At 34.2% G+C, this 14,217-nt stretch overlaps 3 protein-coding genes across 3 annotated transcripts; 1 reads left to right on the top strand and 2 right to left on the bottom strand.

Moving 5' to 3' along the window:
- Window positions 1–236: 236 nt before the first annotated feature.
- Window positions 237–3,041, top strand: LOC120175177 (putative F-box protein PP2-B12). The gene is made up of 3 exons (XM_039181865.1): window positions 237–500; window positions 822–940; window positions 2,633–3,041. Exons 1-3 carry the CDS (start codon window positions 237–239, stop codon window positions 3,039–3,041), a joined length of 792 nt encoding a protein of 263 aa, XP_039037796.1.
- Window positions 3,042–4,461: 1,420 nt separating this feature from the next.
- Window positions 4,462–6,066, bottom strand: LOC120175035 (putative F-box protein PP2-B12). Its single transcript, XM_039181739.1, has 3 exons — window positions 5,762–6,066; window positions 5,330–5,448; window positions 4,462–4,970 (listed from the first exon to the last, which is right to left on the bottom strand). Exons 1-3 carry the CDS (start codon window positions 6,017–6,019, stop codon window positions 4,565–4,567), a joined length of 783 nt encoding a protein of 260 aa, XP_039037670.1. The 5' UTR covers window positions 6,020–6,066; the 3' UTR covers window positions 4,462–4,564.
- Window positions 6,067–6,924: 858 nt separating this feature from the next.
- LOC120175034 lies at window positions 6,925–13,385 on the bottom strand. The gene is made up of 12 exons (XM_039181738.1): window positions 13,227–13,385; window positions 13,070–13,153; window positions 12,590–12,685; window positions 12,409–12,484; window positions 12,216–12,311; window positions 12,019–12,092; window positions 11,810–11,917; window positions 11,543–11,680; window positions 8,547–8,652; window positions 8,008–8,216; window positions 7,273–7,376; window positions 6,925–7,156 (listed from the first exon to the last, which is right to left on the bottom strand). Exons 1-11 carry the CDS (start codon window positions 13,278–13,280, stop codon window positions 7,308–7,310), a joined length of 1,110 nt encoding a protein of 369 aa, XP_039037669.1. The 5' UTR covers window positions 13,281–13,385; the 3' UTR covers window positions 6,925–7,156; window positions 7,273–7,307.
- Window positions 13,386–14,217: the final 832 nt, after the last annotated feature.

A 14,217-nucleotide genomic window follows, 5' to 3' on the forward strand; every position in this document is an offset into this window, starting at 1 on the left:
TAACTAAAAAATTAATATTCATTAACGATAAAGTGATATGATTATTATAATTGATAAATAGAATGGTTCGACTGTAATTTTCTAATTGTAAACTTGTGACAGTTGGTCACTAAAGTCGGCTTTGATAATTTAAAAATCGAAATTTAACGAGGACTGGAGCCTATATTTTATCAGCCAGAATATGACACGTAAAGAAACCCTTTTAATCGATGTTATTGTTGCATTTTTGGGCATAAATGGATTTTACGAGGATGCTGCCAGAAGAATGCCAATGTCTTATCATATCGTTGACTTCGCCGGCGGATGCTTGTCGGTCGGCGATGGTTTCTCCTTCGTTGATATCAGTTGCCGACAGCGATGCAGTTTGGGAAAAGTTTTTGCCTTGCGATTATAATTCGATACTTTCATCATCATCATCGTCTTCGTTGCTTTCACTGGGGAAGAAGGAACTTTACTCTCATCCCTCTTCTCATCCCGTTCTCATCCAAAACGGTACCATGGTAAGCCCCGTAGCTTTACTATTGTATATGTATACATGGATGGATCCAAGGGGAGACGGGCGGGATAATCGATTGTATATTTTATTTTCTATTGATAATATACTTTCATCTATTAAAATTTTATAAATTCGACTCTCATAATATACAATCACGCATATGTCCCGTATGTGCTATGTATATCTGTATCTGAGCTGCAAGGGTATTCTGGATTCTTGATGATCAAATTGCTTTGAACATGTCAAGGAAATCATGGCTAATTTGCGAGAAATAGATTTTTTGTGGATTTTTTTGCAAAAATTAAGGTAGTTGGTGTTGAAACAGAGCTTTCAGTTGGATAAAGGGAGTGGGAAAAAGTGCTACATGCTGGGGGCAAGAACACTCTCCATCATATGGGGAGATACTCCTTCCTATTGGACTTGGACATCCGAGCGAGATTCTAGGTTTGATTTTCTTCTTTTTAAATTGGTTTAATTCTGCATTTGGCCCTTACACTTACAATCTCCTCTCACAATAGCCCTTAAGCAGCGTTTGGTTCGCGGAAAAGATCATTTCTAAGGAGAATAATCTTTTCTGGAATTATATTATCATGTTTGGTTCACAGAAAAGATTATTATCAGGGAATAATATTTTCCCAATAGTAGCATTTTTTCGTTAAAATTGTGGGAATGTCATTACCTCCAAATTTATAGGTATTAGACAATTCCTATGACTTTGGACAAGAATACTCCTATACTAATGAATTATTTTTATGATGATCATTCTCAATTCTTATTTGATTATAAACATAATAATAATAATAATAATATAGAAAGAGTTTAATTTATTAAAATAGTAATAAATTTGAATATTTAAAATTATTTTATATATTTTTAATATTCAATATATTGATTATTTATAATTTTATGGGATGAAGAATACTATTATTGAAAAAATATAATTATTTAAAATAATATCTAACTTTAAGTTATTAAAAAATAGATATGGTGCATTGAAAAATAATATCTTTTTTATTCGAGACCATAATATTATTTTTTCCATATTATATTATATTTTATATAAATAAATATGATACTTATGAAAAAAATTTAAAAATATAAGTTTAATACTTATTATATATTAAATATATTTTTTCTCAAAAGTTAGATAACATAATGATTAAAATATTTCTATGAATTTTCATTCAAATATTTATAATTGAATGTTAAAGTTTAACTTTTATTAAAAAAATATATCACAAGGATAATTTGGTAAAATATATATTTAAATAATCTTATATTTCTCCATCCAAACACTGTAATTTTACATTCCTGTAAATAAACCAAACAAAGAAATACAACATTCTCATAGTAATGTTTCATTCTAGTGATATTATTCTCAAAGATAATCTTATATTCCGTGAACTAAACGTCCCTTGGGGTTTACTTGGTATTGTGGGAAAAGATTTGAAGAAAGAAAAATTAAAGGGATAGAAAAGTGGAAAGAAGAAAAATCATTTTTCTTTCTATCATTGTGCTTGCTAGAAATGACTCAACTAGGGGTGCTTATCGAGCGAGTCGATCATGAGTTGGGCAGTGCTCGACTCGTGGTCGTTATTGTTCGACTCGACTCATTGCTCGTTAAACTCGTTAAAATTGTGCTCGTTAAAAATTTACTGCCCAACTTGACTCGTTGCTCGTTAAACTCACTAAAAAATTTATCTTATTTTTTAACTAAAAATAAAATTTACTAATACTATACGAGGATATTAGGGTTTGGGTTTTTTATATTAAAAATATTATTATTAGTTAATAATATTTTATTATTTATTAAAAATAATAGATTGGTTGACTTATTATTTTTTATTAATAAATTAATAATTGTTATTTAGATTTATTTTTTTGAATGAAAAATTTTTGAAGTAATTACTAAAAATATATTTTAAAAAATTAACGAGCTGCTCGCAAACTTATCGAGTCGAGTTAGACTTTGCTCGGCTCAGCTCATTAAGGTCTCGAGTCGAGTTCGAGTTCGAATCAAGCGTTTATCAAATTTTGATCGAGTCGAGTTCGAGCTGCTCAACTCGTTAACCACCCCTAGACTCAACCAAGCGAAGCGTTAGAGAATGTCAGTGTTGACACCAAACATATTGCCAGGTTCCCTGAAGTTGCTGAGCTCAAATTAGTATGGTGGCTTCATGTGAAGGGAAAGATGGAGACCCGAGCTTCATCTCCCAACACAAACTACGTAGTATATCTTGTGTTTAGAATAAGATATCAGCATACAATCGGCTTTAGACGAAGACCCGTAGATTTAACTGTGAATATCGATGGACTGAGTTCAAGAGAAGCGCGGAGGGTATCCTTATACAAATGGGATGAACCCCAACATGTTCGAGAGAGAGGGGATGAGTGGACGGAAGTCGAAATGGGTGAGTTTTGGAACGGCTGTGATGACGACGGAATTGTGGAGTTTAGTCTTGAGGAGATCGACACAAGTTATCATAAGCGAGGCCTCGTTATTGAAGGAATTGAGATTAGGCCCAAAGGTATTGTTACTTCTTGATAATTCTTGTATGTGGGTAAATTACAAATTTCATCATTAAACTTTACTCTCTCTCCTATTTTGCTCATTGAATTTTAAAAGTTTTCAATTTCATCACCGAACTTAATATACTGGGTTTTTTTTGTCACTGAATTTTACTATTTCTCATATTTGATCACTCCGTCGTTAAATAGTTAACAGCGTTAAAAACGATGCTGTTTTAAAAGATAAAATTTTCACCAAAACGATGTCGTTTTGCATCTATATAACAACCCATTTTAACATTGTTTTTGTATGTTTAAATAATTAAATATATAGAATTTTAACATGTTAATAATTTATTTTATATAACAGTCCATTTCAGCATTGTTTTTGTATGTTTAAATAATTAAATATATAGAATTTAACACATTAATAATTTATTTTATATGACAGCCCATTTTATTTTTTTTGATGATAGCGGAATTGAGGAATTTAGTTTCAAGGTATTTCTAGCTAGTTAGACAATGGACATTATTTTCCTTTTTATTTGGTCCAACATATACTACTCATAATTAGTAAAAGATGTATTGTTTTTTTATAATTTTTTTTTGTATTTTTGAATAATTAAACTATATAGAATTTCAACACATTAATAATTTATTTTATATAAATTAAACACCTTCTTATATTTATATCATATTTATACTATATGATGTATTTTTATTATCTAAATAATAACAATTACATGATTATCGTGTATTTAATTCATTTTTAATTGAAAAAACTGTATTTATAAAAAATAAAAGATATTTTAACTCCATTATAATAAATTTTTAGTTCCGTCTCCGAATATAGCAGTGGCTCAAAGTGAAGGGAAGAATCGAGACCATAATTTTATCTCCCAACAAAACTATGCAATGTACATTGTATATAAGCTTAAAGCTATTGATGGATTTATTTTTTTTAAAAAAGTTTGAAACAAAAAAATAATATAAAAAACTTAAATGAATAAGTTTATTACAAACTAATAAAATGGATAAAAAATCTATTTATATTTTCTAAGTTCTTGATGATACCGAGGAGTCGTCGAATGATAATGGTGTGGGGCTCGTCAAGTTCACTATAAGAAATATCGTAGATCCCTAATTAAACATCAACCTGCCTTAATGAACTAAATAATTAAATTTTTTGCCCTATCGGGAAAGAAACCGGCATAACTGCCTAGTGTTTTTTTTTTGGGGGTCATATTTGGTCCGTTCAAAATATACTACAAATGAAGGATACAAAAATTACCAACAAATTGAAGTTTTCCCCAGTTTTATGAAGGATACAAAAATGAACAAGTAAAATTATAAGATTCACCTTAATAATGACAACCAAACATTATGAATGAAACTATGCACATCGAAAATGAATTAACATGTGATAATCATGTAATTATTAATTTTTAAATGACATATGATAATCATGTAATTATTATAAGAAGGAGCAACACATTTATTTTCTTCTAATTATTAGTACGTTGGACCAAATAAAAGAGGAAAATAATGTCCATCGTCTAACTAGCTACCAATATCTTTAGGCCTAATTTCAATTCCTTCGATAATGAGACCACGCTTGTGGTAACTTGTGTCGATCTCCTTAAGACCAAACTCCACGGTTCCGTCATCGCCACATTCACTCCAGAACTCGCCCATTTCGACCTCCATCCACTCATCTCCTCTCTCCCGAACATGTTGGGGTTCATCTCGTGAGTCTAGTGACACCCTCTGTGCTTCTCTCGGAACCATTCCGTCGATATTCACATTTAAACCGACGGTTCTTCGTCTAAACCCGCTTGTATGACGACGTCTTAACCTAAACACAAGGTATGCTGCATAGTTTGTGTTGGGAGATAAAATTCGGGTCTCCATCTTTCCCTTCACGTCAAGCCACCATACTAGTTTAAGCTCAGCAACTTCAGGGAATCTGTCAGTACATTTGGTGTCAACAGTGACATTTTCTAGGGAAGAAAGTAAAATGTCAAAAAGAAAATGAGAGGGATGATCATTTTTCATACTCATGCGTAACCATAAACCATTCTAATTTAAAAAGGAGAAGATGTATTCTCTTTTAATTTTTTTCCATCCTTTCTAGCAAGCACAATGATAGAAAGAAAAGATGATTTTTGGTCTTTCCACTTTTCTACCCCTTCAATTTTCCTTTCTTCCAATTTTCTTTCCACCATACCAAACAAAGTCTAAGCCCTGAGGGCTATTGTGAGAGGAGAGTATAAGTTCAAGGACCAAATGCAGAAATAAACCAATTTAAAAAGATGAAAATCAAACCTAGAATCTCGTTCGGATGTCCAAGTCCAATAGGAAGGAGTATCTCCCCATATGATGGAGAGTGCTCTTGCCCCCAGCATGTAGCACTTTTTCCCACTCCCTTTCTCCAACTGAAAGCTCTGTTTCAACACCAACTACCTTAATTTTTGCAAATAAATCCACAAAAAATCTATTTCTCGCAAATTAGCCATGATTCCCTTGACATGTTCAAAGCAATTTGATCATCAAGAATCCAGAATACCCTTGCAGCTCAGAATCAGATATACATAGCACATACGGGACACATGCGTGATTGTATATCGAATTTATAAAATTTTAATGGATGAAAATATATTATCAATTGAAAATAAAATATGCAGTAGATTATCCTGCCCGTCTCCCCCTTGGATCCATCCATGTATACATATACAATAGTAAAGCTATGGGGCTTACCATGGTACCGTTTCGGATGAGAACGGGATGAGAAGAGAGATGAGAGTAAAGTTCCTTCTTCCCCAGTGAAAGCAACGAAGACGATGATGAAAGGATCGAATTATAATCGCAAGGCAAAAACTTTTCCCAAACTGCGTCGCTGTCTGCAACTGATCTCAACGAAGGAGAAACCATCGCCGACCGACAAGCATCCGCCGGCGAAGTCAACGATATGATCAGACTTTGGCACTCTTCTGGCAGTATCCTCGTAAAATCCATTTATGCCCAAAAATGAAATTGAAAGGGTTTTTCCTTTTTCAATCCTCGTATTATGGTTTATAAAAGATTGGCTCCAATCCTTCCATGTTAAGTTTGTATTTTTTTAATTATCAAAGCCGGGTTAGTTGGTATTGTTTACTTTTCTGGGGGTAAACAACATTAGTGGTGTCTTATGTATTCAGTCTGTTCGATTTTTGTCATTAATTTTGAAAAAGAAATTAGTTTTGGCCACTTTCTCAGTCGTTAATTCTCGTTATTTTATATAAAATATGAATAAACCGTAAATTTTATACGAAATATCAAATTGACCATTGAATCAAGTCAAAGTTTATATTACTGGCCGTCACTCATCACCTTCATCAGTTTTCATCCCCGTCAACTGTACCCCTTCAATCCATCCATGCTTGCCAATACATGCTAACAATTTACTAATATACATATGTATCTATAAATATGCCATAGCTAGCATACATGAAGAATCTCTATTTCCTTATTTCACACTTCTTTCTCTCATGCTGTATTGTCACCAAGAGATTCAAGCATTGGTCGTTGAAGAGAACGATCAGTAGTGATTGATGACGAAAGCCAACAATGAGTGACGGCCAACTATGTGAATTTCGATTGGATTTAAGGTCAAATTGATATTTTATATAAAATTTAGGAGTTAAATTAGTAATTTATGCAAAGTTTAAGGTAAGATTAGTATTCTATGTACAAGTCAAGCGTCAAGTTAAAATTTAACTATGTTTACTAACGGATCATGTCAGCAAAATAACAGGAGCTAATGATTCAATGACAAAATAGGACGGATCGAAAATAAAAGTGACCGAAACCAAACTTTTTTATTAATCGGTGACCAAAATTGAACAAGCCAGAAATATAAGAGACCTCAATGTTGTTTACCCTTTTTAGTAAATGACATTAAATCTTTTTCTGAAGGGAACGAAACTCCATTCCCTTCAAAGACAAACCTTTATTTGGAATTTCTGAAAACAAATACAATATGAAAGTCTGAAAATTGAATACAAATTACCAAAATTTACATCAAATACAATCATCTTCCCGTCTCATCTGCAGTACCATAGCCATACGATACCCGAAAATACCCAAATTTATGCTTCATGCAGCCGTATTAACCTGCGGATTAAAAAAAAAAAGCATTCCGTTCGCCAGATTAATCTTTTCCGACATCACCGAATAACCAAGGTAACAACATATCCCTCGATTTCCCACTAATAAAAGATAATTCATACCGGGCTGCTTCCGATATACTCGGCCTTATCTCAGTTTAGTCTATCTTGACATTAGAGTACAAAAGCGTGTCCCTCGTCAATGGCATATTTAGAAGGAAGTAAACCTGCAGTAGTAAAAACGAAAAGCAAAAATGGATATATCAATACCACAGTTAAAAGAAACGTTATTAATCTCATAAACGACTCTTCAGCCGCACCAAATAAATGAATCGAACAGAGTCGGTAAAACTCCTTAATCAGTAAAAAGTGAGACTATGTGGATCTATAAGGGCAATGACAGCATGGACCAAAGCCTTCGCCACTGACAACATAGAGAGAAAATTTCCCCCTTTCCCAAAGGGTCCTATTGCTTTCGTCTGGATCCTATAGCCACTCACTCGTTGAACCCACCGAGTAACAATGTATTCTTAGAAATATAATCATCAGAGTTCAAAGCAGTATAAAAACGAAGTTCAGTTCGGTTGTAAGATGGAATGGAGAAAAGGTTTATGAATCTTGGAAGAAAGAAAAACATAAATTAGCACATCTGGTCCAGACATCTGAATTTTGCACTAGATGGAAAACCAGATATAAAAGAGCTTCCAAAGTTCATTAAAAGGCCTACGGTTATATAGTTTTATGAAATTGGACTTACTATGGTGCTCTAGTGTTACAGGAAATATTTAAAAACAAAAACTCTGGGAACCATGTAAAGGCCGGCTTCAAACTTGATTAATATTTAAAAATAGATCTTACCCCCAAGAGAGTTGCAATGAGAAGAACAATTCCAGTTACCCAAGCAAGGGTTCTTCTAACCAAAACTTGTGCAGCAAGGGTGGTCTTAGTTTGACCTTTTGTTCCTTCCAACCAACGCGGAGATGGACGTGAGGTAGCTATCACATTCATCATTGTTTTTGATTCTGGCTGAGATGCCTCATTAAAGACAATAACTCCAACAATTTGACCTGCCCAATCCTCAGTTAGAGTTTTCAAACAAATTGACAGGCAGGGATTAAAGGAAGAGGAATGAAGGAAAATGCGGCCAACAACTCAAGAGAAGAAAAGCGTTAATCCTAAATTTTGTGAATAATATCACCATCACATATGCACACAGATTTCCGCATAAATTGGCATGTCTAGTTTCACTGTACATATATAGTATCACATTTTCTGCCTTTTGCATTTGTATACACGGGGTATATAAATGACGGGCTACAAACAAGAATGACGGTCAACCTTAATCAATTATTAAATTGAAGACCTTTTTCCTATACAGTGTTCAATATTTTACCAACCTTTGTATGCCGTCTGCATCGAATCAAAAATCTTGGAAAGTGTGGTAAACAGAAGCCTCATTCCTTGCTTATTAAAACCTTCAGCTCCATCCTGCTCCTGCAAAGCCTGTATTTTTTTGGGAAATATTAGGAGGATTAGCAAATGGGTAAGTGATGGAGAAGCAAACATAAACAATAGCATGAAAAATCGTTATTTATGCTTTACTTTATATTTGGAGTCTTGGACTCGTTGTGTAGAATGAAACTTGACTAAAATCTGTCAGACTAATCAGGTATGAGAAAGTCATTCGAATATATGGTTTGATATATGTATAAGCGTGTAACGCCAGATCACGTGTTAGTGAGAGAAGCTCTAGCTTCTCTCTAACCTAGGTGTTTTTCAAATTTCAAATATCCACGACCCAGGCGTTGTTGAAATTTTTTCTCCCCTCTGACATCTACCCATTGTCCGCCACCCGCCGCAGCTGTTAGACACCGCGCCGGCCGTCACGTCCGGTGGCTGTTGACCATCAAAACTTCCAGGTTTGTTCGTCTCGATGCCACCATCCCGGATCTAGGCAGCGTTACGTCACGGTGAGCCGTAAACTCAGTGGATCTTGGACGAGGCCCTTAGACTATCAGCTGTTGGTGACGCAAATTCTTCTCCGACGAAGATCTTTACACCTTGTTTTCCGATTCACGCCAGCGTCTCTTCGCCAATACTTCTTCTTTCCACTGGGCTTGTCGTATTCTCGCGAACAAAACAAGTTTTTCCTACTTTCCAGACCCGTGGCCTTTTTTTGTGTTTTAGTTTTTGATTGGATATCTACAGAGTTCATCTGTCTTCAGGTTCAAGATTTACCTGTTCATCACCTCCACCCTTCTTTTTTCGCCGACAGTCACAGCCTCCATCGCCGGGCGCAACCAGGATAGTTCCGTCTAGTCTCTAGGTTGTTTAACTTCAACAGTTATTCTTCATGCCGGGTGCTGGAATTATCCCTTCTGTCCAGCAGAGATCGAAGGGCCAAACTCCTTCATCCTCTGCAGCCGCGATTTCTCCACCATCTCTCCCTTCTCATCATGACGAGGTTCGTACTATCTTCATTATGGGTCTGCCTGGAGATGTAAAAGAGAGAGAACTGCAAAATCTTCTGAGATGGCTTCCAGGTTTTGAAGATTCTCATTTGAGCTATAAGGGAGAAAAGCCTAAGGGTTTCTCTCTCTTCTCAAATGCAGAATTTGCAGTTGCTGCCAAGGATGCTCTTCAGAAAATGGTTTTTGATTCTAAGTTGAAGTCCCTTTTGCACATTGAGATGGCAAAGAAGAATCTTATTGTTAAAAGAGATATAATTTCTAATTATGATGCTCCTGTTCCTCCAGTACTGCCATTGCCAAATCCAGCTTCTCTAGCATCTCCAAGTATTCACGTGCCTGTTAAAACTGGGTGTTGCGACGAAAAGTCTGCAGTTAATGGTGTCAACGACGGAACCAGGGAATTTACCACAAAGGAGTGCAATGGTGATAAGTCTGGATGTTACACGTTATTTGTTGAAAACTTACCAGAGAAGATCCATTGGAAGAGGTTTAGATCGTTATTTTGTTCACATGGTCGGGTTCTTGATGCTTTTATTCCAAATAAAAGAAATGCAAAAGGAGTTCGCTTTGGTTTCATTCGCTTCGCTGCAATCGAAGAAGCAAGGAGAGCGACCTCAAAAATGAATGACTTTTATATCGATGGCAGCAAAATTGGTGTTTCTTTAGCTAAATTCAAGCCTCGTCATTCCTATTGGAGAAAGTCTTCCAAAGGTGTTCTCCACAAGTCCGGGATGGAATATGATTCGAGGAAGAATCATTATAAAGTTGAAAGTGTTATTGATGAAGAAAAACTTCAGGTGTTGAGTAATTGTCTAGCGGGGTGGTGCAAAAACTTCATCAAAATCAGTCATCTCGCTAGACAAATGCATGCGAAGGGCCTCACTGGCTTCTCCTTAATGAGAGCCGCTGGAAATGCGGTATTATTGATTTTCGAAGACTCTGCTTCATTGAGAAGTGGGAAGAACGTTAAATCAGAGACTCTCACAGAGTGGTTCTCCATAGTGGAAGCTTGGTCAGAGAGTCTGGTATTGGAGTGTCGCCGAGTATGGTTAGTATGCGAGGGTGTTCCGTTTCATGCATGGAATTGGGATACCTTCAAGAACATTGTTGATAGTTGGGGTCAATTACTAGCAATCGATGAAAGTTGTCAGTCACCATCATCCTTTGATCGGGCAAAAATTCAAGTCCTCGCAAAGGCTGGTGCGAGAATTGATGCGACTTTGGAATTGAAAGTTGGTGACAACTACTTTAAGATCATGGTGCATGAGATAGAGCCTTCATTCAAGCCGAACTCTTGGGCTCCTGAAGAAGACGAATCTCATTAGATATCGTCTTTCTATTTGTGGTTTGATTTAGTTTATATGATTGCAGGTGTTGCTTTTCTTTTTGTATTATGTTATGTTGCGTTGTTTAAATCCTATTGTTGGAGGTGTAATTAGTAACAAGGTGATTCGACTGTGATTTTGGTTGAGGTTATATGAGGTTAAGGTGGTTGTTGTAATGGTGTATATCACCATAGGAGGATATTACGTGTAACCTTTCGTATTGGGTATTATTATTAATAAACTTTGAGGTACTCTTTTCTTCCTTCCAATGTTCGCTAACATACTTATTAGTATGTAAAACGAATACGAAGGGAGTTTTTATTGAGACCTCCAACTTCTATAAAAAAAAAACAATAGCATGAAAATAAATTACTAAATAGGAAACTGAATTAACCACTTTCTATGCTTAAGGCCAATAATTAGAGACAACCAAGAGTGTTTTAATTGGTATTGAAAGCTATGAAGGAAAGTGAGCTGAAAAGGATTTAAAAACCTTCACTTAAACATGATGATCTCCAAAAATATTTTCAGATAAGATGTCAATGTATAAAAACAAAATAGTACTATTAGCCAAATGAAGTCTGTATGTTTTTGTACCTTGATTCCATCAAAAGATCCCATTATTAACTCTGCTGGTCTATGCAAAGTCTTTGACAAATCTTCATGTGTCTCAATTGCTTTCCTTATACTGTGGGACAGAGCGAACAGTTTTGATGCAAATTCTCTGTGCACTTCCTGTGAACAATCAAATCAAAAGCACTTGGTGAGGTAAATAAGAATTCAAGACAGCACAAGACTGCTACAATGATACAGTCAGTCAAAAACAATTAAAAGAACAGACATATATTGGTTCCTGAATAAGACCTTTGACAAATCAAGGTTAACATTGTCACCACTTTCCAAGGGAATTGTCAATACTCCATGCAGAGATTTAGAAGAATCAGGGACATATGATCCACCCAACCAAGATGCCTAAACACATATATAAAACCAATGTCACATGCCAAATAAATAATCAAACAGAACAAAAAAAACGCAATAGTAATTAAATCTGCGAATAATTATAAACTCACCAAGTCATTGATCTCTTCTTCAATGTAATCTCTTAGAGGCTCGTTCAAAGAAATAATAGATACTTCCTCTTCATCTAAAAGAAAGATTTACACATTGAACAAATACTATGGATAGATACATTCAGGAAAAGATCTTAAACACAATAAAAGTTATGACTACATCCACTACTTTTACATTTTGATAAAAGGTCAGGTACCTGGAAGCTCAATGTCCGCTTTACGTGAACCAAGGCCAACACTACACTTCAAGGCTTTGTGGAAGAGACCATTCTGGGGATCAACAACAAGAGGATCTGAAGACCAAAGAAAATTTATTTAACCAAAACACTGAAGGGGAGAATGGGGAGAAGAAAACAGAGTATAAAGAACTTAGAGAAAAAATAAAGGTACCATCAACTCCAATAACTTCAAGCATAAAAACAGCACGAGGTCTATCAAATGGATTAGGAATGAGAACCTCATTCAGCTGCAAAAAAAATAAAAAAAATAGAATATCTTTGAATCAGAACTTCCAAAAAAGATATCAAAACTAAAATAATTATTACTCAGGATTTATAAAACTAATGATGACCTTAGATGAACCAGCAGCTGAGAGCGTAACCGATGGAGGAAAACCAAGCAAGACTGACACAGCCGCGCCAACTTCAGGTAACAACATTGACTCAGACTGTTGAAAGAGATGTGAATAACAATTTATATACAAGTATGGAGAAAATACTTTCTCCTGCTAAACGAAATTCATCTAAGTATATAAAAATGGCCGTAAAATGATATTAGCGTCAAGTCATCAGTACAATCTTTAACATGTAACATTGAACAATTCAAATCTAATAATAATACAAAGAAAAACATCAGCCTACAACTAAGTCACTAAATCAAAAGAAAAACTAAAGTTCAAGATGTATTTATCCAATTTTACATATTCTGGCCAGGTAAAATTAACCATCAACAATCTCTCAATAGTTAAAAATATCACAAAAGTATAATTTTCGAAACCTAGTTACGGATGAATGAATTTAATTAAAGGACACATGGATCAATAAGTAAACACCTGAGAGACATCGTTGGAGGATCGAGTGCGAAGGAATTGATGAGTATAACTATCGATGAAGATAACAGATCCAGTAGATTCAGCCTGCGGTAAAAAATCAGAATAAAAAAGAAAAATCGAATCGATTAAATGAAATTACCAAAATCAGAGCACAAACCCTAGAGATTGAGAAGAGAAGCGATGAAATCAAAAGAAAATGGATGATCTCCATTGTAAGAGCAATGAATGATTGAAAGAGCGAGAGTCCGATATGTGCTGTGGTATATTTACCAATTTAATCTGTGTGGATTGTTGTACGTATTTTATTTAACGGTAAACTATACAGTTAGTCTCCCAAAATTTACAAAGTTTCATTTTAGTCACCATCATCGATTAACGTTATTTGCATTTTTATTCACTCCAGTTGGATTTCATTTTAATTTGAGTAACTCTATTAAATTTTGTAATTTTTATTTTTATTTTAATCACCCAAGTTAATTTTATTTTTGTCATTTTAATTGCTTACGTTAAATTAGATGTAGAAGAATTCTTAGCGGATTCTTTTACTCGCCGTTTTGTTCTTTTAAAAAGATCATTATTAAATGAATAATTTTTTTTCGAAATCATATATCCATGTTTGATTTAGAAGCATTCTCTCCCGGAGGTAATAAAGCATTACCTACAGTCTCTCGATTACAAAAAATTACTTTTTTAAATTTTTTAACTATTAAAAGTTATAAAATAATCCTTTAACTATTGAGTGTTACTTTGTTGAGTCAATTGACCATTAAAAGTTATAAAATGATCATTCGATAATTTAATATGTTCTAAATTCGTATTTTTTGTTAAAAAAATTGACGATAATTTGAGTTGAAAATTAATCTGTTGATTTAGATATGATAAAATCTTATCTTAAAATCTCAAACGACTATCATATCTCACTCAGTATGTTAACAACCAACTTAGACGACTATAATTTTTTTTAATAAAAAAGGATAAGTTTGAAACATGATGAATAATCAAGGTATCATTTTGTAATTTTTAATAGTCGATATATTTAATAAAATATCATCATATAATTAGAAGACCATTTCATAATTTTTAATAATTAAAATACTCAAAAATTGTTTATTGCCTTCTGGTATGTTGATAGCTCACCGTCTTCTGTT

The sequence above is a fragment of the Hibiscus syriacus genome, unplaced genomic scaffold (genome assembly GCF_006381635.1).
Source record: "Hibiscus syriacus cultivar Baekdansim isolate YM2019G1 unplaced genomic scaffold, ASM638163v2 tig00112159_pilon, whole genome shotgun sequence".
NCBI lineage: Eukaryota > Viridiplantae > Streptophyta > Magnoliopsida > Malvales > Malvaceae > Hibiscus > Hibiscus syriacus.

What these genes read in the sequence shown, in the direction of transcription:
- LOC120175177 (XM_039181865.1), top strand. Translation starts at nt 237, where the DNA reads ATGGATTTTACGAGGATGCTGCCAGAAGAATGCCAATGTCTTATCATA. An exon ending in TCATCCAAAACGGTACCATG is followed by an intron (nt 501 to 821) that starts GTAAGCCCCGTA and finishes GTGTTGAAACAG; the next exon opens with AGCTTTCAGTTGGATAAAGG. An exon ending in ACATCCGAGCGAGATTCTAG is followed by an intron (nt 941 to 2,632) that starts GTTTGATTTTCT and finishes ACATATTGCCAG; the next exon opens with GTTCCCTGAAGTTGCTGAGC.
- LOC120175035 (XM_039181739.1), bottom strand. Translation starts at nt 6,019, where the DNA reads ATGGATTTTACGAGGATACTGCCAGAAGAGTGCCAAAGTCTGATCATA. An exon ending in TCATCCGAAACGGTACCATG is followed by an intron (nt 5,449 to 5,761) that starts GTAAGCCCCATA and finishes GTGTTGAAACAG; the next exon opens with AGCTTTCAGTTGGAGAAAGG. An exon ending in ACATCCGAACGAGATTCTAG is followed by an intron (nt 4,971 to 5,329) that starts GTTTGATTTTCA and finishes ATGTACTGACAG; the next exon opens with ATTCCCTGAAGTTGCTGAGC.
- LOC120175034 (XM_039181738.1), bottom strand. Translation starts at nt 13,280, where the DNA reads ATGGAGATCATCCATTTTCTTTTGATTTCATCGCTTCTCTTCTCAATC. An exon ending in CCTCCAACGATGTCTCTCAG is followed by an intron (nt 12,686 to 13,069) that starts GTGTTTACTTAT and finishes CTCTTTCAACAG; the next exon opens with TCTGAGTCAATGTTGTTACC. An exon ending in TCATTGCAACTCTCTTGGGG is followed by an intron (nt 7,377 to 8,007) that starts GTAAGATCTATT and finishes TTACTACTGCAG; the next exon opens with GTTTACTTCCTTCTAAATAT.